The sequence below is a fragment of the Neophocaena asiaeorientalis genome, unplaced genomic scaffold, assembly GCF_003031525.2.
Source record: "Neophocaena asiaeorientalis asiaeorientalis breed wild unplaced genomic scaffold, Neophocaena_asiaeorientalis_V1.1 scaffold30, whole genome shotgun sequence".
Lineage (NCBI taxonomy): Eukaryota > Metazoa > Chordata > Mammalia > Artiodactyla > Phocoenidae > Neophocaena > Neophocaena asiaeorientalis.
The window spans coordinates 17,107,463-17,128,609 of NW_020174923.1; the positions used below are offsets into that span (position 1 = coordinate 17,107,463).

At 53.3% G+C, this 21,147-nt stretch overlaps 1 protein-coding gene across 1 annotated transcript in view; it reads right to left on the reverse strand.

Annotated features, from left to right (window-relative positions):
* Nucleotides 1-4,306: 4,306 nt before the first annotated feature.
* The window catches only part of NMT1 (N-myristoyltransferase 1), a 30,217-nt gene continuing 13,376 nt past the window's right edge, over nucleotides 4,307-21,147 (reverse strand). The window contains exons 3-12 of the mRNA XM_024760776.1: nucleotides 20,275-20,419; nucleotides 14,211-14,329; nucleotides 13,557-13,648; nucleotides 12,540-12,656; nucleotides 11,568-11,738; nucleotides 11,405-11,411; nucleotides 7,338-7,625; nucleotides 6,551-6,718; nucleotides 5,408-5,545; nucleotides 4,307-4,662 (exon numbers count right to left, since the gene is read on the reverse strand). Of these exons, the coding sequence (XP_024616544.1) occupies nucleotides 4,642-4,662; nucleotides 5,408-5,545; nucleotides 6,551-6,718; nucleotides 7,338-7,625; nucleotides 11,405-11,411; nucleotides 11,568-11,738; nucleotides 12,540-12,656; nucleotides 13,557-13,648; nucleotides 14,211-14,329; nucleotides 20,275-20,419 (1,266 nt within the window). The 3' untranslated portion in view covers nucleotides 4,307-4,641. The remainder of the gene's footprint in view (nucleotides 4,663-5,407; nucleotides 5,546-6,550; nucleotides 6,719-7,337; nucleotides 7,626-11,404; nucleotides 11,412-11,567; nucleotides 11,739-12,539; nucleotides 12,657-13,556; nucleotides 13,649-14,210; nucleotides 14,330-20,274; nucleotides 20,420-21,147) is intronic.

Below are 21,147 nucleotides of genomic sequence, written 5' to 3' on the forward strand. Positions count from 1 at the left end.
AAGAGGGGCATTTGGTTCTGAGGAATTAGTGTGTCTGAAAGAAAACAATCAGACTCTGAAGGGGCCCAGATGCCCCCCTGTCCAGGAACCGTGAAGGAATGGGCTGGGCGGCCTTGGTACACAACACTCAGGCTGTCAGGAGAGGCAGGCGGCCAAACTGCAGCCCCACGGTTGGGGGCACGGTGAGGCCAGGTCCAGTGTTGGCATATGAAGGGCAACTGCGAGTTGTCCGGTCCCCGCAGGGCCTGGGCTGGGGCTCCTGTCAGGTGAACACGGGCGCCCCGGTTGAGCCCCCAGTCCTGCTTCTCGTCTCTGGAGGAAGGGTTTACTGCTAGGAGAAGAGCCCGAAGGCTGGGAAGATGGCCTTCAAAGGGCGAGAGTCTTTAAGGCAAAAAAGCTGACAGGAACTGATTATGGGAGCTGGGGGCAAAGAAGAAACACAGCTCGTAATTCTGGAGACCCCTGGGTGGAGACCACCCACAGGGCTGTGTTCTCCCAGCCCAAACCTAAGATGGGAGCGAAGGCCCAAAGGCCCGCTGTCAGGAGCTGGAGTCAGCTGGTCTGGGGCTGGGGAGAGACGTAAGGTGGGGGTCTAGGAGGACTGGGAAAAGGCCTCACGGACGATCCCAGGGGCAGATCCTGTGTCCTCTCAGGGTGCCGCTCAGGGCCCAGGTTCCCTGGGAAGGGGCTCAGAGGCATCCGGCAATGGGGGGAATGGATGAAAAGGTCCAGAGGAGGAGAAGAGGGGGTGGGCGGGGGGACACACACGACACACAGGAAATCTAGATGCAGTTTCTCAGGCCCTTCCTGGGAACCTTTCTGGTTCAGTGGGACCTGCCGGCCTGCAGCATTAAAAGCACCCCCGGTGTCTCAACAGAACCACCCGGCCCCTGGCCCGCAAGGGGAGGTGTGACATCTGGACAAGTGGGAGGGGCGGTGCCTGCGCCCTCCGTCAGAGGAGCCACGCTGACCCGGACCGAGGGTGCTGGCGCTGAGCCTGGTTGCTCCTCTTACACAGAGGAACCTGAGTCAGTACCGGCTCCTTGCTGGCGGGTGGGAGAGGTTAGGGGCAAAGAGCCAAGCTGGCCCTGAAAGGGCAGCCTTGTCAAAGGAAGGTGTTCAGAAGTTGCCCGGTGCTGTGGTCACGAGGGCCTTCCCTGCAGAGCGAGAGGGCTCCAGCCCAGATCGGGGGCTGCATCGATTCCACTGTCACCTGCTGACCAGAGGAATACAGGAGATCGCGAGGGTTTTGTTCAGCTGCTTCCTTTATTAGAAACAAGTGAGATGTACCAAGCAGAACAACAATGCATTTGGCATTTCTCCCCCCACCCCGGAAATGGATGCCCCTCCCACAACCTGGAGAAAAGCCAAGACAGAAAGGTGAAGCTTCCCACTTCCCTGTTCCCGGATGTGGCACCCTGCCGGCCGGCAGTCAATATTTTTGCACTGAATTGAGTGAAATTTCCCCCACGGCGTCCCTAGGGACGGTCTGTTTGCAGGCCTGCCGTCACCTTGCAGTAGTAAACCACAGCCCTGGCTCTCCTCTGGTTCTGGGGCAGGCGGGCCAGGCCTCAGGAAGGCTGCCCCTGTGTGAGGAGGCACCGGCCAGAAATACGCTCCTGCCCCACCCCCCACCCCGGCCTGGCACCACCCTCTCCCGGGCTGTAGCTCTGTGAAGCTATCCAGGCCTTTGGGTCATCTTTGGGCAAAGAATTCAAGACACCCACCCTGGGCTTCAGCAAGTATGTGACGGCAGTTAGAAGGGAGCTGCAGCAAGGCCTGAAATTTTCCATAAATTTTCCATAAACCGAGGTGTTGAGGTGGCTTGGTGTGGACCGGCCTTCAAACCAGACGTCCGCGTCTTTGGAAGTGGGCACGTGTGGGGGAAACGAGCCCTGTGTAGTTGACCTCGGTCCAGAGCCGAGGCCTCCTTTCTCCCCAGCTCTCTCCTTACAGAGTGAGGAGGCCGTGGGAATGTGCCACAGGGTCAGGGGTCAAATGCAGAGTCAATCCAAAGGCAGGAGTGAACAGCTGGAACATGGAGCCCGAGAGCCCAGCGCTGTAGGCAGAGGTTAAGGGCCACACCCGGGAAGCCCACCAAGAGTAGCTGCCCAAGGCAGGTCCCCACGGATGAGTATGGGGGCCCCGGGGCCTTTCCCTCGTTGGGTTCAAGCCAGCCACGGGCCCACCATCCTGCAAGGCCCCAAACCCCAAGCACTGGTTCTCTCTGAGCTCTCTGACCTGAAGTCCTGGAACGAGTTGTGTGAAGAACCCAGGGACTGTTTGGGCAGAAAGGAGACTAACAGCAGCCACCGAGCCGACTCCCGCAGACCTGGGCGGCGGCAGCGCTGAAGGCGGCAGGGTCCCTACCAGGAGACAATGGCAGAGTCCAAGGAGCGGTCGCAGGGTTTTGGAGGGAGACACTGGGACCTCTCCAGGAAATCTGTTTCTTCCAGAGCAGGCACGGGCCTCACAGTTTCCATTCCATGACTTCAGTCACCAGGCAAAGCTCACTCCCGGCGCTGTCGTGCACCTCAAATTTCAGAGGCAGCTCAGGCTGGGACCTGGCCCCGAGCTGACCAAGCCCGTGACAGGGAGCTTTCAGGGAGCTTTCCCGAGTTCCAGGTCCTGCCCAAGGTAGGAGAGTTGGGCACTCTGTTCTTTGACATCCTTAGAAGCCTGCACAGGGCGGGCTGCTCTGGGCCTTGGGGTGCTGTGTGTCCGATGGCTGTGGGGCGAGCCCTGCCTCTCCGACTCCCACCGTCCGTGGAATGCAGCGCACACCTTGCTAAGAACAGCAGCTTCTTTGGTCTGGGCATCTCGGAGTCAAGGAGTCAAAGGTCAGCCATGATCACTGCCTGCAGTTTGCAGCACAGGGACGACAAGGAGAAGGGAGGCCCCTAGAGGCCTCTGATGAAAAGCCAATCAGTGGAGTTGCTGGCTCCAGCAGCCATCTGCGGGAAGCTGGCAGAACCCCTGCGTGTGCAGGGGCAGAACAGCCCCATCCCAAGCACACGATTCCCTCCAGCTCTGGGGACCCTGCAGAATCAGCCTCTGGCATATCTCACCAAAACCCACAGCCTGCAACACAGCCCTACAGGCCTGCGAGCTAAGGCTTCCTTCCCTCTACAAGTAGCTGAGAGGTGAAAGCAGCCAGGTGAAAGCACCCCACCCCACACCATTTACCTCCTCCTAGAGCAAAACTTACATACAAGCCTGGACATGGGTTGCTGCTGACAATTCACAGCCCAATCCTCCCCAAGCCACTTGGCTGAGCACAACTGAGGAATGCCTACACGACAGCCATGCGACCAGAAGCTCCATTATTCTGGGGGCCACCGGCAGCATCAGCAACCGTCACCACCACCACAAAAATCCACAAAACACCATCAGTGAAAATCAGACTCAGACAACGACAACAGGAAATCATTTCTGTCGCCAAGTCCAGATCAGCGTCTAGCCACCACTCCTTGCCGCTACTCGCAGGCTGTGTGTCTCGGAAAGGAGCATGAGAGATGGCTAATGGGTTGGAAGGCACAGGCCAAGGGCTGGTGGCTGGAGGTCTGGGTATCATCGGCCCCACGCCATCCTTGCCCAACCACCCTGGGGGCATCAGGGTCCTCCTGGCTCTTTGCTCTAAGATGAGCTAAGCAGGATTTGCGCTGATGTGGTCTCCACAACGATCCAGATGCTACAAGGAGGTCAAAGGTCCCCTTCAAACTGCCAGTCACACCAGGCAGTGGAAAAACATCATCTCACAGGGGACTGATCCCCGTAACATACGGTTGGCAACAGCTGGCTAATGAGCCCTGATTTAAAACTCAGTTGGCAGGATGACTTCCTACAGGGAGCAGGCCGAGAGGATTGCAAGAGGGACTTGATTCACGAAACCCGCTTCCACAGCTCATCCCCGCTGCCCAGGTTCAGGATGCAGAAAAGGCGCGGCCCCTGCAGGAAAAGCTCCGAGTTGAGTCAGCCCCAGCCAGGGCTCCACCTGCCGTTCTAAGAGAGCCGAGCTCTCCCCAAAGCTTGCACAGCCCTTCCACCCCAGCCCGCCTTCTCGAAGCCAGTATTCCAGCTGATTCAGAGGGGAACTGGATAATATCCCCCACATCCTCTTTCTCCTGCTCCCCCAAGAAAAGCCAATGCCTGCTTTCAGAAGGAAACCATTCACTGTACCAACGTGTTTGTCTGGCACTGGCCTGAGATTCTAATTTTGAGGAATGATCTGGATTCAGTTTTTCATTAGAGACCAAACACCCTGGTACATTTGGAACATGAACGATATTTAAAATCTTTATATATATATAATATATATATACGTTTATTATCCACCCGTTAACCCCACGATGCGCCAATCGCGAGCTAGTCTTCAGCAGTTACATTCCCTCGGTCACGGCTGCATAACGATCTGATTAACTGGAAAACAGGGACACCAGAGACACGGCCAGAGGTGACACCACGCAGCCTGCGCCACTGCAATACAGTCATCAAGTTCAGTGGCGGTTTGTAAAGCCAGTTCAGTTCTGGTCCCTTTGCCAGGGATTCTCACGTTTGTGAAAACTGGACCAACAAGTGGTGGGGCTCCATTTCCTGGTTTGAATTCTCAGTGGCTTTATCCAGAATCTCACTGGCAACTGGTTACTGTAACACCAGCCCAACCTAGGAGAGCCAAGGAGGGAGAGGCAGAGTTGAGGTGACAGCTGTCCAAAGCCTCTCCCACTCCCCCGCCCAGTCCTGCAGTCCCAATGACGGGTGGAGCCCGCAGAGCGCCACCGTGCTCAGTGAGCAGGCTCACAGCGAGCCTGGGGCTCTCCCCCAACCTCCTCCGATGCTTCATACACCAGATCTTCTAATGACAGCAGCTGCGGCAGCCTGAGGACTACTGGGCACAAGGCTGCCCTCACCTGTCAGTCATCCCGTAAACGCCAGCTACCCCCATGGCCCCGAGCCGCCTTTTGGAGCTGGCGGAGGAGGGAGGGCCACACTGGGATAAGGGCAGCAGCCCAGCAGAGGAAAACCCCCTCAGGGCCTCAGACTCTCCCTTCCTGCCTGACAGGGGGCACGCGACTCGCACAGTGTCCTTGGACGGTCCTGAAGCCCTGCCCCCAGTTGGATGCGGCAGCTCACCGGGTGGGAGGAGAGGCTGGAGACAACCTTCCTGCTTCTGCGCGGCTCTAGGGCCCATGCCCTCTGCCACCCTCACATCAGCTGCTGAAAGGAGAATACGGACCCTCCTACTCTGGTCACCAGAGGGAGGGACTTTTCAAGGATCCAGACTGATGCTGGATCCCAGACCCGAGGTCCTGGTTCCGTCGGAGACGCCAATTCCCTGACCCACACAGGCCCAGCCGTGGGCCTGACCGCGAGGGAGCTCGGTGGGAGGCGGCACCTAGCGCGTACGTACCTTCTCTGCCCCCATGCTGGGGCACTTCCAATTGTAAAGGTAATACTGTAGGTTGCCGTCCCCTATGCCAAACTTGAGCTTCTCCAGGAAGGTTTTGTTCTCCATGAGATCCAGTGCATTGAATACGTCAAACCCTTTCTGCATGGCAGCAGGGAGACAAGAACAGGTGAAGACAGGAGAAAGCTACCTCACCTTCCTGCCCTTTTCTATCATATCAAAACCATCCACAGGCGGCCAGGGGAGCAATCTTCCTTCAGAAGCTCCTGCTGCTTCCATGTTACATCCAGACTGCGGCCAGCACCCCGCTCCCTGGGGGTGGTTCTTACGATGCTCTGAGCACCCTGCCCGGCCTCTCCTCGGCGTGCGCCTCAGTACACACTTGTGTACTCAGTGTCCAGGCCACCGCTCCCACTGTTCCTTGTTACACTTCCCTGAAACACTCTCGTAATTTCCACAGCCCTCTCTGGAGACCAAGCCCTGAACCTTTTCCTCTGAAAAGCTGACTCCCATGAGCCACTGGGCATTTGCACTGCTCCCTCACTCCCTGACATTCCAACTCCGAGGCCTCTGTGCACCGAGGGATTTTATGACATTTGATATGCTGCTTTGAGGCTGCAACAGACACTTCCTAAATCTCACCAACTTGATCAGAAGCTCTCCCAGGGCAGCGACTGGCCTGTCATTGTTCAGCTGGCACACAGTGGGCTGGGCCAGGCGCAGGCAGAACCCATGGGGCAGGACTGCCTGGAGACCTCTCCAGTGTAAGAGAAGCCCAGGCCCCTCCCCCCATGCTCTACTGTCAGCCGCTCCAATGACTCACCGCAAAAGACACCAATCTCCCCATTCCCACACTGGGGAGGTCGTAAGGAGAACACCTCTACTCCCCCAGCAGGCCTGGCTATTCAGGCTCCTTGGCAGTGCCTACCGTGAGAACAAAACTCACTGAAATAAATCAGAAGGAGTTCAATGCCTTCACTTAGTGTAGGCGCTCCTTGCTCCTTCCTAGTTTTGAGCTGCTGGCTGAAAAGTGCTAGGCTGGTGGAGCACGAGGGGGAGGAGGCCTCAAAGCCCCCAGCCTGTGGGCAGCTACCTGCGAGCCGTGCTCACCACCGCCCCACGGCCCCTTCCCTCTGATCTGCTCACCATTTTGGCGAGAACGAGGGCGTCGCTCATGAGGTCTAGAAGAGGGGTCTGGGTGTGAACGTTGTAGAAAGAATAAGCGGCCTTTAGACTCTTATGGGTCGGGTGATTCATGATGGTGGACGGAAGTGTATAAAAGCTCAGGAAATCGGTCACCTCACCGTTTGCATTCTGAAGGGCAGACAATAGGAAGAAGGCAGTGTCACATGGGCACAGGGTTCCTGCAACCTGGGAATAAAATGTTTTCTACTGCACTCCACCACCTCAGGCAGCTCTGCCGCTCTAGATGAATGGGTGGAAACTGAAACAGGATATGCATGGAGGAGAAAACACATGGCCGGGGCAACATGAGGACAGAGCTGGAAGGAAAATCCAGTGGGGGCTATGGGCTGAACCTGCCATGATCCTTCCCCGCCTGTGGTGCCAGGGCCTTCTCACAGCTCCCAGAACCCAGCACACCTGGCTGGCACCAGACCAAGTGGGGACAGGCCAGGGAGTCGAAGGCTCACCTGAGCGAGAGGGGCTCAGCTCTCTCTACTGGGAGTCACCAGTGGGGGTGGGGGAGGGGGAGAGGAAGGGCTCACACCAGGTCCCCAAGGGCTCATCTTAGCCAACGCAAGCTACAACTTCCTGTCTTTAGTGGGGACCAAGCACGGATGGTCAAGGAAGTCTAGGGTGCCAACACTCCCATCAATCGCTCTTCAGTCACCGAGGCTGGGGACTCCAGCCACTTAGGGAGGACGCCTCCCCGCCAACGGGGCAGAGGCCCAGAACACGCCTCCCCACTCACCTCCACCACAAAAGTGTCGATGATATTCTCCTGGGGGTAGAACCAGTGTTCCACCTCCTCTTGGCTCATGACTGGCGTGAGGTGAAACTGCTTCAGGTACTGGGTGAGGAGCTTGTGCACTACTGCAATGTCCTTTTTTTCCATTGGTCGCAGCCCAGCTGTCTTGGGAGTCTGGAAGAAAGAACCAGAGAGCATCAGATGTGCTGACCATGAGCACCTTGGCTCCCTCTCAAGTCCTACATGAACCAAAAACCTCACACTGTCTCCCTTCCTACCCCGACCCTGAGTCTATCCACCCAGGCCCTCAAGAGAGACTCCTCAGTTATCCCAGGCAGCTCCCTCTCACCCACTGTCCACATCCACTCCGGCACAAGTCCTGCCCCTGCAGTGTCTTTGGCCCTTTCCCTCGTGGTTAAGGCTGCCATCCTTGACTAAGGCTGCATCAATCTCTTATCCACATGGCCCAGGCCAGCTTCCTAAGAAAACACAGCCCGTCACATCCCTCCCTGTTCCAAACTCCCTAACACAGAACACAAGACCTTCCACCCTCGGGACCAGTGGCTGTTCTGGCTGTGATCTTCTGTCTCTCTAGCCCAGTGGCTCTCAACAGGAGCAATTTTGTCCCCAGGGGACATTTGACAATATTCAGAGACATTTTTGGTCGTCACAACTAGAGGGAGGGGTGCTATGGCATCTAGTGGGTAGAAGCCAGGGATGCTGCTAAACATCCTACAACGCACAGGACGGTCTCCGTGATGAAGAATTACCCAACCCAGGGACTTCCTGGTGGCGCAGTGGTTAAGAATCCGCCTACCAATGCAGGGGACACGGGTTCGAGCCCTGGTGCGGGAAGATCCCACATGCCGCGAAGCAGCCGAGCCCGTGCGCCACGACTACCGAGCCTGCGCTCTGGAGCCCACGCACCTAGAGCCCGTGCGCCACAACAAGAGAAGCCACCGCAATGAGAAGCCTGCGCACCGCAATGAAGAGTAGCCCCTGCTCACCGCAACTAAAGAAGGCCCGCATGCAGCAACGAAAACCCAACGCAGCCAAAAATAAATAAATAAATTTGTTTATTAAAAAAAAAAAAATTACCCAACCCAAAATGTCAATGGTGCCATGATGGAGAAACCCTGACCACCCCATGTATGTGCTGGGGTAGGCCCAGCCCAGTGCTACGCCTGGGCCTCAGTAAAGCCTGTCTTGGCCCCTCTCCTCCGAGCCTCACAACCTTTTCCCACTGAACTGCAGCTCATCTCTTCCTACACCGCTCACTCTCCTATAGACTTAGAGCACTTCACAGACAGCCTCCCAGCCACAGGCAACATGGAAGCCCGGGCCTGGCAGAGCCTACACTGGATGCCCGCCTTGCCTATCCACTTGGACACCACTACCCCAGTACTGCCCCTGGCAGGACACTGCTGCAAGTAAAATTCAGAAGAAAAGCACAGAACTCCCAGGATTTAATCTCATGCCAGAATCCCACCCCACAGCTGCTTCTCCTTAGAAAATGCTTCAGTGGAATGAACCCATGTGATGCTCCAGAGTAAATACTGGGGCTGAGGGAACATTCCCAAAGGCTTAATACACAAAGGTGGGGTCAGCCGAATCTGAAATCAGGGTAGAGTTAGTTTATATACCTCAGTCACTGCCCGACACAACTGCTTCCTAATGCAGGAATTGCTTCTTCTTCTTCTTTTTTTTTTTTTTAATTTTATATCAGAGTATAGTTGATTAACAATGTTGTGTTAGTTTCAGGTGTTCAGGAATTGCCTTTTTTTTTTTTTTTTTTTTAACATCTTTATTGGGGACAGGAATTGCTTTTAAAACTGCAGTTCCAGGCTTCCCTGGTGGTGCAGTGGTTGAGAGTCCGCCTGCCAATGCAGGGGACATGGGTTCGTGCCCCGGTCCGGGAAGATCCCACACGCCGCGGAGTGGCTAGGCACGTGAGCCATGGCCGCTGAGCCTGCGCGTCTGGAGCCTGTGCTCCACAACGGGAGAGGCCACAACAGTGAGAGGCCCGCATACCGCAAAAAAACAAAAAAAACCCTGCAGTTCCAGGGGACTTCCCTGGTGGCACAGTGGTTAAGCATCCGCCTGCCAATGCAGGGGACATGGGTTTGAGCCCTGGTCCGGAAAGATCCCACATGCCACGGAGCAACTAAGCCCGTGCGCCACAACTACTGAGCCCTGGCACCACAACTACTGAAGCCCGTGCACCTAGAGCCCGTGCTCCGCAACAGGAGAAGCCACTGCAATGAGAAGCCCGCACACTGCAACGAACAGTAGCCCCAGCTGGCCACAACTAAAGAAAGCCTGAGCACAGCAACGAAGACCCAAAGCAGCCAAAAATAAATAAATTAATTAATTAAAAACTGCAGTTCCAGGACCTCTGGCTGCCATAATTCCTTGTTAATCCTGATGTCTCTAGGGAACACTTAGTGACCTTGTTTCTACATGGTAGCTCCCAAAATGACACCTCAAATCCTGGACTGAAAAAGCAGCCATGCTGGGGTTCTCACCCACAGGCGGGGAGATCCAAAGACATTCTTCCAGCTGCTACACTTTAAGAACGCTCTCCAGTGGCCCAAGGGGACACTCATCATGGCTCCCTAAGCTTGTTTCCTGGGCAGTGCCTAACTATGCTGCAGCGGGCTCTCAAAGCAGGGCACTAATGACCCCAATCCAGGGGTGGATCAGCCCAATCCCAGGGCGATTAATCCAGTTTGGTGGCTGATGAGTCCAGGCGGGCAGCCCTCTGATCAGCAGGCATCCAATAACTGTGCTGACACTGCCCGGAAGAGCTCTGAGGGAAGAGAAGGGATTTTAAGATCCATTAGGCTCCTGAAGACAGGCACAACAGGAGAACAAGGAGCATCTGTCTCACTGGCAAACTAGGCAAACCGAGGCCCAGAGGAGAAAATCAGCTCACTGCAGGCTGCCTAGTCCTTCGGCAGCAAAATCTGGGCGGGAAGACTGGGACTGGAAATCTGGGCTCCCCTCACAAACTCAAGCCACCTCTCCTCCACCTGACTCGGCAGAGGGAGCAGCAGATGCTCTGTGGCTCATTTCCGCTGGGTCCTGGGATGTGCTGCATACCAGTGAGTGGATTCCTCTCTCCATTATGCTTCACTTAGGCTAAAATTACACGGAATAGGTATTCTCTGAGTCTGCCAACAGATGGCAGAGAAACTAGCCCAGGTGTAGGCTCAGGAGAACAGAGGAAGTCCAACTAAAATAAAAACCTTGCTACAGATAACAGAACGACAGGATGGAAAGGCTAGGAACCCGGAAACTACGGGTTGAGTTGCTTTTCTGGTAAGAGCCCCCTCCAACCCAGCACGCTGCAACTAACAGTTCGCATGCCGCAACTAAGAAGCCCACGTGCCGCAACTAAGAACCAGCACAACCAAATAAATATTTAAAAAAAAAAAAAAAAAGGACAATTGCACGGGGATCTCAAGATGGCCGGCAGGTGGCGTAAGAGAGCCGTCGGGCCCCACTTGAGCCAGTGGCGTCGCCCCAGATCTCCAACCACCCCACAGTGAGTGCAGAGCGGCCACAGCGCTTCCTATATTTTCTTTGTCAAGTTCACAAGCCACTCCTCTGTAACAGTATTTGTCTGGGAACAGCGATCACCACTCCTGGAATCAAGTCAATGGAAAAGACTTCTAGTTCTCTGAATGTTTAGCCTCTGCCTCCTCCTTTCCAGCATGTGTATGGTGTTTTCACTTTTGAAGTTCTTAAGGCAGAGTATTCAATTGTTTCAAAGAACTTTCGAAGGCAGAGGTTGTGCTTGGTGCACACAGGGATCAGACATGCTCTCTTCGGCCCACATAATATTCAAAACAAAATTGAGCCAACCATTTAAAACTTTAGGACATTTACCATAAAAATCCAGATTTGGCCTCATCCTTAAAAATGAGAACAGAACCCCAGCAGACTGACCCCCACCATTTCCAAACGGAAGGAATCAGGGGGCCTAAGAAAGCCTAACCCCTTTGGGCAGGGCACGCACTGTGCAGGCTGCTGTTCCCACAGCCTCCCAGTCACTCCCGTGTGCCCACCCGGCTCCTGTGGGGACCACCACCCTCATCAGACACCAGAGCAGCGAGATGCTCTAGGGCACACGCTGAGGGGCAGAACTGTGACTCACGGTGCCACAAGCTCCTCAAACTAGAGCGGGCAGGTCGCCGTTTCTAGGACCCTGCAAAGAAGAGATTTTTTTACCTGCAAGTGCCAACAGGCTTTGGTAATACGACCCCGGCAGTGTAAACAGCTTGGAAGATGCCCTCCAGGTGCACCCGCCGGGTTATCTCACGGATCAGGACTGGAGCCACCCTCTTGGAACGCAGCTTCTTGTGGACACACAAGAAGTTGATCTCTACCATCTTCTTCTCTCTGAAGAGGAAGGAAAAAACCCAGGGACAGGGCTTTTAACAGGCAAGGCAATCCTGTCCAGCACATGGAGCGCCCTGCAGAGACCGGGGCCCTCAGCACAGGCTTGTGTTCTGCCTCTGCCGGCGCTCAGCGGTCGGGACTCGGACGCCCTCCCACTGCCCTGCTCTGCTGCACCAGGCAAGGGGCCCACTCTCTACGGACTCTACCTCCAAAGGTAAGTGGGAGTCAAGCAAACTCCTTCATTTGAGGCACCATAGCACCTCCCTGGTGAAGCCCCAATAGTAGGCTGGCGGGGTCCCACCTTTAGCCGTCAGGAACCCCACAGAGTAAGTCAAGGGTTATTCTAGGATTTCAGGGGTTCTGACTCCCCCAAGAATCCACAGCCTCTAAGCCCAGAAGGCTGTGGTAGATGGTTCTGACATCTCCAGGGAAAATGAAGAGCAGAGCTTGAAGGCCCCGTGGCAGTGTGGTGGTGAGTCACACCCGCCACTTCTGAAGCGGCGGCTTGAGTGTGTCAATCGTGAGTGGCACAAATGCAAATGCTGAACTGCTGGTCAGGGAGTGCACTGGCCCTCAGGGTGGACTCCTTCCAGCCCAGGTCACAGACAAGAGCACCAGCAACAATTCAGAGCCAGACAGGTGGTTCCTATGATGAATTTCTATTCCCATGACCCAAGTTTCCTCCCTTCGTGGGAACTTCCCTCTTTCTTCTACGGAAAGTATGTGCGTGTTTCCCCGCCACCTTCCCAGACCAGGCAGGATGGTGAGGATGCGGGGGGTGGGAGTGGCGCTGGTGCTTACGTGTCGTAGATATGGATGTTTGCCGGGATGGCGCTGATGAACCCAACCAGTTTCCGACTCGAGACCACTCGAACCCCACAGTGCCACTGGGGGAGCCAGCCAGGCGGCCGGAGAGCCCTAGAGGAGAGACGGGGGCTGTAGCCGTGGTGCTGCTCGCCAGCGGCCCTGGGGGACTGTCTGGGCTCCACCGCCGAGTCTAGTTCTAAGCTCGTGCTACCACCTCCCTGAGTAGGGGTGAACAGCTCAATTCTCCTAATTCTCTTTAGGGCCAAACCCTCCTGGACACCAATGGGATCGAGCCACAGCTCTTTCTTTCTGCTCAGTCCACTTGGCCTACTTGCTCATCCAACCCAGGGCTGTCACAGTGAAGATTTCATACTGATCCGGTTTCTTTGTGCTCACTTACTCTGACAGCCTGAGTCGGAGCACCGGCCTCCCTGGCTTCGAGTCCAGTGGGTCCCATGGTCGGGAGCTGACTGTGGAGCCTCTGGAGCTCTGGGCTCCACCTCCCCAGAGCGCCATCACCTCCTCTCTTTCCGCTTGGCCAGTCTTCCTTTCCCTCCCCTTTCAGGCAGGCCCCCACCGTGCTGGCCTCATGCCTCTACCTTCCCGGATATTAAACGAGGCCCGGGAGGGTGGGTGGCCCAGCCAGGCGAGGTCATTTTCATACAACTGAGCATGCTCAGGAAATGGATAGAAAACGACCTCTTTTCTTTTAAATCTTAGGTCTCATCCCTCCCTCCCTTCTTACATAAAGTCACTATACAATAGATGATCTTTTCTTCTGGGTACCAATTCCATAAAGGAATCCCTCACCCAGTCATTCTGTCTTAAATAAGGTTTCGATTCTAAGCTCCACGAGAAGCAAGTCTCCTTCAGATGCAGAAACTCAAAAATCGCATACTAATTTGTCATTAAAAGGATGGCTCTTAGCAGGGATCAAAAATCTGGTGCCCTGTCGTTGTTCTGCTCTATGCCTGGCTCTGGAACCTTAATAAGAAAGCCCTTACAACTCACCACAAAAGAAATTCGGGAGAATAATCAAATCGGAACATGTTGTCATCATCTTCCACATAATTCTCATTCAGGAGGGTGTAGAGTTCTTTCAGCTGCGGAGAGGAGGAGCTGCCTTAGAGGTATTCTGCCAGGGGTGGGGACGAACTCCAGTACCCTGGGGCTCCAAGCCTTTCAGGACAAGGCAAACTACCAAAAATTATGTTTAATCTCACAAATCCTTTTCATGGCAGGGACTCCTGGAAGAAGCACCCTAGTGCTTAATAGGAAACTGAGCCACCAAGGGTAGAGTGGCAGACTTAAGTACATGAAGGGGCAGACCAAGAATGTCATCCAACTAACCAACCACTCCATTGTTAAGACAAGGGACTGAATAAATGGATTGAACAAGAAAAATGAAAGCATGAAGAAAAGGTATCTGCCTTGGGGAGTGGCAGGGGTTAACTCTCAACCTGCCAGAGAAGCCAAGAGCTATTTATGTGGAGTCGTGGGCAGACCCCAGGGGCAACGGGTCGGGGCTCTGCTCAGACCTGCTTGGCTCAACTCTTAAGACAGCCCTTGAGGAAGGCCTGAGTAGAAGCCGTCTCGATGTGACTGCAGGCCTGTTCGTGAAAGTGGCAGCCGGTCCACACTCCTGGCCCACCCAGGCCTACTCACCACACCACGGTCCCCCAGGTCCAAGGCATCCCAGGCAAAGTCCTGGGGCAGCGTGTAGGGCTCCTGGCGGATGCTGTCTTTGTCAGGTTCCACGGGACCATGTGTGTTCACGACTTCCCCTGAAAGAAGAGCATAGCCATAAGCCTCACCCTCGGCCTCCTAGGGAAGCAAGGGGCTCAGCTCAAAGACTGACCTCAGCAAATTCCTCCTATCCCTAGGAGCCCTCCATCTCAAGAACACTCTGTTCTTGGCAACTGCAGACCATCTCTCCAGCTACCCTTGGCCCCTAGCTGAGGGCCAATTCATGGCCAAACTTAAGAACAATCAGTGGGATCCAAGGTGGTTGGTTTCTTGGACATTCTTTTAAATCTCCCTTTGGTTCCTGAATGACAAACATTTATCTTGACTAGTTTGGCTCCCTGCCTCCTGGTTGGTGTAGAGTGCTGTCATGGCCCTGGCCCAGGCCCATCGACCTGGATGGATTTGTAAGGAGCTGCAACAAGGCCGCTTTTGTGTCAACAGCAACAACAACATACTGGGCCTATTCCTGAGCTAGACAATGGCGTCCAGGCGCCAGGCTCACTCTGGGCCCCGCCAGCCTTGGCTTTGAACAACGTGGGCCAGTTAACTGCCGCTGCCAGCTCAGGCCCTCGGTGTTTACAGAGCCCTGTGAGCGCCTTCGGGCTGAATCACTGAGTCTACACCACGCTGCCGGGAAGTTACCCTCTGATGGGACATCTCCACCCGGGACAGACACCCTTCCCCTGTGGAGTACATAGAAAGTGAGGGGGGTGCTGAGAAGACAGAGCCCTGATTCCCAACCCCAGCCAAATCAGACCTATCTGATAAACTCAGACAAATCAGCCGCTTAACTTTGGCCCCTGGAATTATTCGGCCCTGGCAGATTCTACAATCCAGAGCTCATTCATGTTCACAACTTAGAAGAATGAAATGTTTAGTACATTTTGAAAACAGTCTTTTCAGGGGACCACTCAGTACACGGCTCCCAGCACAAGGCTCTGTACATTCTAGGCACTCAGTTCATGCTTTTACTGACATTCGGACTCCTGGCCCAAACACACCATTCTAACGTGTAACAGGAAGCTGTGGACCCTCCCAGTCATGGATCTGTGGGGCAGGTGTAGTGGAAACGGCTGCATCCAGCCATGAGCTGAGCACAACACCATCAGGACTGACCATCTAACTCTCGCCCGGCACATTTACTGAACACCAGTCAGACATGGCGTACCAGGACAGAGCTGGGAAAAGACAAGGTCCCTGGCCTCACAAGATGCACCATCTTCTGGGGAAATATTCAAGAAATGAGTCATTACCAACGTGCTAAGGGTCACAAATTGCAAAGTACAGGCAACAATGGGGACACAGCAGGGAAGAATCCAGCTAATTCTTATTTATAAGCTGCTCCCAAATAGGTTTCCTTGGGAGAGCAGTTATATATATTTTTTCCCTGGTTTAGAAATTGGCCTTTTGATTAATTCATAAAGCAGCCCTTGTGAATTGGTTTAATATAAGTCAATCCACTTTCAATTCCCTGCCACGTATAACTTTTTGAGCCTACCAAGCCAAGGGCTGGACCCTTGGAAAGTACCAAGGATTTTTACTCTAGTCTAGGTGCTAATCAATTTTCCCTATCTTGTTTTGAACTTATACCCTTTGCAAAAGACGTTTTCACTTATCTATCTATGGCTGTGTTGGGTCTTCATTGCTGCACACGAGCTTTCTCTAGTTGCGGCGAGCAGGGGCTACTCTTCGTTGCGGTGCGCGGGCTTCTCATTGCAGTGGCTTCTCTTGTTGCAGTGCACAGGCTCTAGGTGCGCGGGCTTCAGTAGTTGTGGCACGCGGGCTCAGCGGTTGTGGCTCGTGGGATCTAGAGCACAAGCTCAGCAGCTGTGGCGCACAGGCTTAGGTTGCTTCGCGGCATGTGGGATCTCCCTGGACCAGGGCTCGAACCCATGTCCCCTGCACGGGCAGGCGGATTCTTAACCACTGCGCCACCAGGGAAGCCCTCCAAAAGACATTTTTAAACTTCAGAACTTTTTTATCCATTTTTTTCCCCTAAATGATTTCATGGACAAGACACTGGTGGTCTTTGCCACTACATGACAATAGTCTCAAGGCCAAATCATTTCATTTAGGCTGGTTACTAGGTCCTGCACGCACCAAGCATTTCCATTTGCGCCTTCACCATGTGTTCACAGAATCCTAGAATGTTCCAGCTCTGGGGCAGGAGCTGGCGAATGAAATGGACGTAGGTCCTCATCATCATGGGTACCAAAGAGACAAGCAAGCAGGCACCTGTCACTCAGTATAATGAGAGTCCACGACAATGAAGTATGGTAGGAGGGGGAGGGGTCAGGAAAGACCTCTCAGAAGAAATACCTAAAGATGTGATCTCAAGGATAATTAGGAATTAGGCAGGAGTGGACTGGGTGGGGCAGGGAGGGTGGGTACACTGAGGGAACAGCACAGTCAAGGCCTGGAGATGAAGTGAGGGAAGGAAGGAAACTAGGAGAGGAGGCTGAAGAGGAGAGCGGGGACCAATCGTGGAGGACCCTGCGAGCTACTGCCGAGGCTGGACTTCATCCTCAAGGCTGTGGGACATCCTGAATGGGTCTTTAAGGGGGAGGGGAGGGAGGAGTGACATCCTGAGATTTGAATTTTACAAAGAGCACTCAATAAGTGCTTGTCAAGTGACATTACTGAGTGAACTTTTATACAATATTCAATTGGTAAGTCTTAATCTACGTGTTGACAAACCAGCTCTCACAGGTTATCTCAAGGCTGTGTGCCATCTGCAAGACATAGCTGACAAGGCAGAGTTAGAGCAAACACTGAGAAAGCAGAAGCACTTTGAAGAGACTCGCGGTCTGGGGTGCCAGCAAAGCTGAGAGCGGCCCAGGGCTCCTGCCTGCGCTGCTCGGTGGAGACTGGCCTGCCTGCCACCTTCTAACGGCTCCTGAGCGCCTCTGGCTGAGTTGGCGTGGGCTGCTCTGCAGAGCATGGCAGGAACGCAGCCAACTGTCTCTAGGCCACCGTGAGCCAGCGAGCAGCTGAGGAGGACGCTGGGAACTCTGAAAGGAAACCCTGGACTTTCAACGGGTTTCTTTCTGTACACTCTACCCCCAAATTCTCTCTCTGCCTTCCGACACCGAGATCCAAAACTAAGCGCCACAGTGCACCTGTGAAGGACTTGGGAGAAAAGAATATGAGATCTGGGAGACCTTAAGCCAAACGAGCAGGACAAGGGACAAAGTGGGGAAGCTTCTCTCTCAGGGCCCGGGGCAACCAAGTACGAGTCCGCCTTCTCCCTTTCTTCAGGAGAGTTACTTTTTAAACTAATCTAACAGTGGCCAGATTCCACCCCACTAAGGTCAGGCAAAGTAAAAGGATTCCTCACCCCGCCACTAGCGCAGGAAAAGGGGTGACTGAAAAAGAAGAAGGACATGGTCTGAAAAGGGAGATCAAAAGTTGATCTGGGAGCACAAAGAATTGTTATACAGCTGAAGACACTGGCTGTTTACAGGCCTTCCTTTCAATGGTGAGCTTAGGATGATTTTTTTTAAAAAAATACATTTATTTATTTATTTGTGGCTGCGTTGGGTCTTCGTTGCTACGTGCAGGCATTCTCCAGTTGCAGAGAGCAGGGGCTACTCTTCGTTGCAGTGCGCAGGCTTCTCATTGCGGTGGCTTCTCTTGCTGCGGAGCATGGGCTCTAGGCACGCAGGCTTCAGTAGCTGTGGCACGCGGGCTCAGTAGTTGTGGCTCATGAGCTCTGGAGCACAGGCTCAGTAGTTGTGGCGCACGGGCTTAGCTGCTCCGCGGCATGTGGGGTCTTCCCGGACCAGGGCTTGAACCCGTGTCCCCTGCATTGGCAGGAGGATTCTTAACCACTGAGCTACCAGGGAAGCCCCAGATGATTTTAAACTCCTAAAGAATTCTAAGTCTTTTGAGTGAAATACAATCTCTCACCACAAGTTGGGGAGTGCTGCAAACACAGTACACTTGATATGCTTGAGTCTCACAATTATTAGCCCCCAGTTAAGTGGAAAAAATTAAAGCAAGAAGCTATAAATCACTCTACCCTAAGGACAGTCAGAAGCAGAAGTGGGGTGACACCTCAGCCACGTGGACCAACTGATGCCTATAATGTGGTACTTTCTATGGGCTGACTCACAGACACAAAGGAATCCTTTATTTGGACCTGACTGACCGCGGACCTGAAAGGCAGACTGGCCAGAAGCTTGGAGTGATCACTCTTCCACCGAGCCCCACACCACACACTGCCCAGAAGGCACGTCGAGAAGAAACAACAGCCTCAGTCCACCTTCCCGAGGCCGTCCAGGTCCCTGTGAGCAATAGCGTGGCTTTGTCACGAGCTTTCTGAGAACAAAACGGGAGTACTGTCTACATACGGGTGGAGAAACTGAGGCAAACATCAACGAGTAAATGAGCTAAAGCAGAAGAGAAGCCCATTAATCCCAACTGGCCTCTTCACCAGGTTCCATGTCTATGAAGAATGGAGCAAAGTCACCCATTTGCAAATTCTTAATGAAAAATAAAATCAAACCAAAACCCCATCTGAAAACAGCCAAGGTGCACAGCAGCCCCCCAGCCCGGATGCCTCTTCGTGAAATTCACTCAGAGGTGGAGCGTGTGGCTCCCGATTCTTCCTGCTGCTTCGTGGGGGAGTGGTCGTCGGGGCCCGTTACCTGTAATACCCTAAGAATAGTGTTGCTGTGACCCAAAGCCTCGCTGGAGGGCTTAGCCGGTGGCCTGGGACCTGGCTGACCGGGACAGCTCAACAGACCTGGTGGATGGGTGAGGGCAGGGTTCTAGAACAGAGCCTGCTGCTGATTCACGACTCACAACCACCCAGGCACTGCTTTGCTTTGCACCCTCTGGGGGTCACGTCTCAGCTTGCTTCTGGATTGCGACTAAGCTGTCTACAAACTGCATCTGCTCCAGAGCAGAGCTTCTCAAACTTTCAGAGTGGACACAAATCCCCTGCACGTTCTGATTCTGCAGGTCTGGGGCTTGAGATTCTGCATTTCTACAAGCTCTTAAGCAATGTCCATCCTGCTGGCCGGAGGGGCACACTCTGGAGTAGACGACTCTCCTTGGGCACAGCTGCCCCTCTCCCCTCACCAGGCTTTCATTCTGCCCTCACCCCGCTCTTCCCCACCAAACACACTGTCAAATCTCACTGTGTCACTGGAGGGGAGCAGTAACATGGACAGCCTGAAGGTCACTCATGTTTGTTGTTAACACACGTTTTTTCAACATACCTACTTTCCCAGTCACATAGAAAATAGGAACTGGGCTAGCAATGGGTCTAGGGGCATGATGCAACCCACTGCAAAAACGTCCTGTCAGTAACACCCTCTGAAGTCAGCCGTCAAGGTGAGCTGTGGCTCAGTCTCAGCAGGCCTCTCTAACTCTGCTACGGCCAGTCTCTTCCAGAATCCTTTTATTTTCTACCTGCCCCACTCCTTTGAGAGCTCATCATAGCTTTTTAAAGAGGTGCCGACCAAACCTGCATATGGTATTCCAGGTGGAATTAAACTATCACTGTTAAGCAGAATGTCAAATTATTTTGCATCTATTAAGCACGCACTGTCTGAGAGACAAGGGGAAGAGGCTGGGGACTGGCCCACTCCAGATTAAACACTTGCCCAGATAAACAAGTCTCTCCATAAAATCTATGTGGGAAGACAGGTCCATGAGCACACATCCCCACTCATCACGTGCCAATGCCCTGTTTTTCTTTGTAGATTTAGACTGGATGATGATGGACTAAAAGGACCATTATTTGTTCTCAGTATGTGTTACTGTGAAATGATAAGGTCCCTGAACAACAGTCTTTTCTGAACTGCACTGTAAAGACTGTCCTCTAAAAACAACCACCAAGGAACAACAGAACTCTCTCGTCCTCCCTCACAAATCCAGCATAGAACCCTCAGCATGGCTGAGGCACATCCCTCGCCCTTGCCCTTGCCTTTGCCTTTGCCTTCGCCTTCGCCTGGGGAAGAAAGCAAATACATACCCAGTTTGGGGACGGGCTGCGTGTCCCAGAACTGGTAGCTTCGTTTGCTAGCCTCCTCCATGGTTTTCGCAGGTCCCTGACCTACTGAAAAAAGTTCAATGGCCTTCTGTATTTCCTGGATCCTCTCTGCTGGCAAAGAGTTCATCTGAACAAGACAAAGTTGGGGAGAGAAAAGGCCCATTATATTAATAAACACTTTTGATTCATTCAAGTCCAAGAGTTAAGGGGGTACAACTCAAAGAAGCGGTGTGGTTCCTGAGAGGTCAGCTGTTGAAGTACAAGTGGAGAAGGAGTGGTTGACGACGAGCAGTATGATAGGGAGGTGCTTCCTACAGGGTTTCTCCTCTTCTTAGTCTTACGATGGTTGACGGCAAAACATGGCTTAGTGTAAAATTTCAAACAATGCAGAAATGTCAAAACACACAGAAGATAAAAAACCCAACAGTCCCATCCCTCAAATATAATCCTTGTCATGAACAGTCTTAAATTTGGGAGGTATAGTGAGAAGAGGCAAATATAATTTCAGACTTTTTTCATGCAAGTTCCAAACACACATACAATTTTCAAAAACTCAAATTGGATCGTACAGTATTATTTTACTGACTGTTCTTCTTTAAACACTATGTCTTAGAGACCGTTCCACGCAGTCACATGGACCTGCCCATTCCAACAACTGAGTCCCCTGCGTGCACAGACTACAATATATCTGGCCAACCCCCTACCAATGGCATTTTGGTGATTCTGGTCTTCAGTTTTACAGACAATGCTGCAATGAACTTTCTTCTACATCTATTTTTGCTCACTGAATACGTATTTCTACAGGATAAAGTTTAAGAAAGGAGGCTTGCTGGGTAAAAGGAGATACATGTTTGA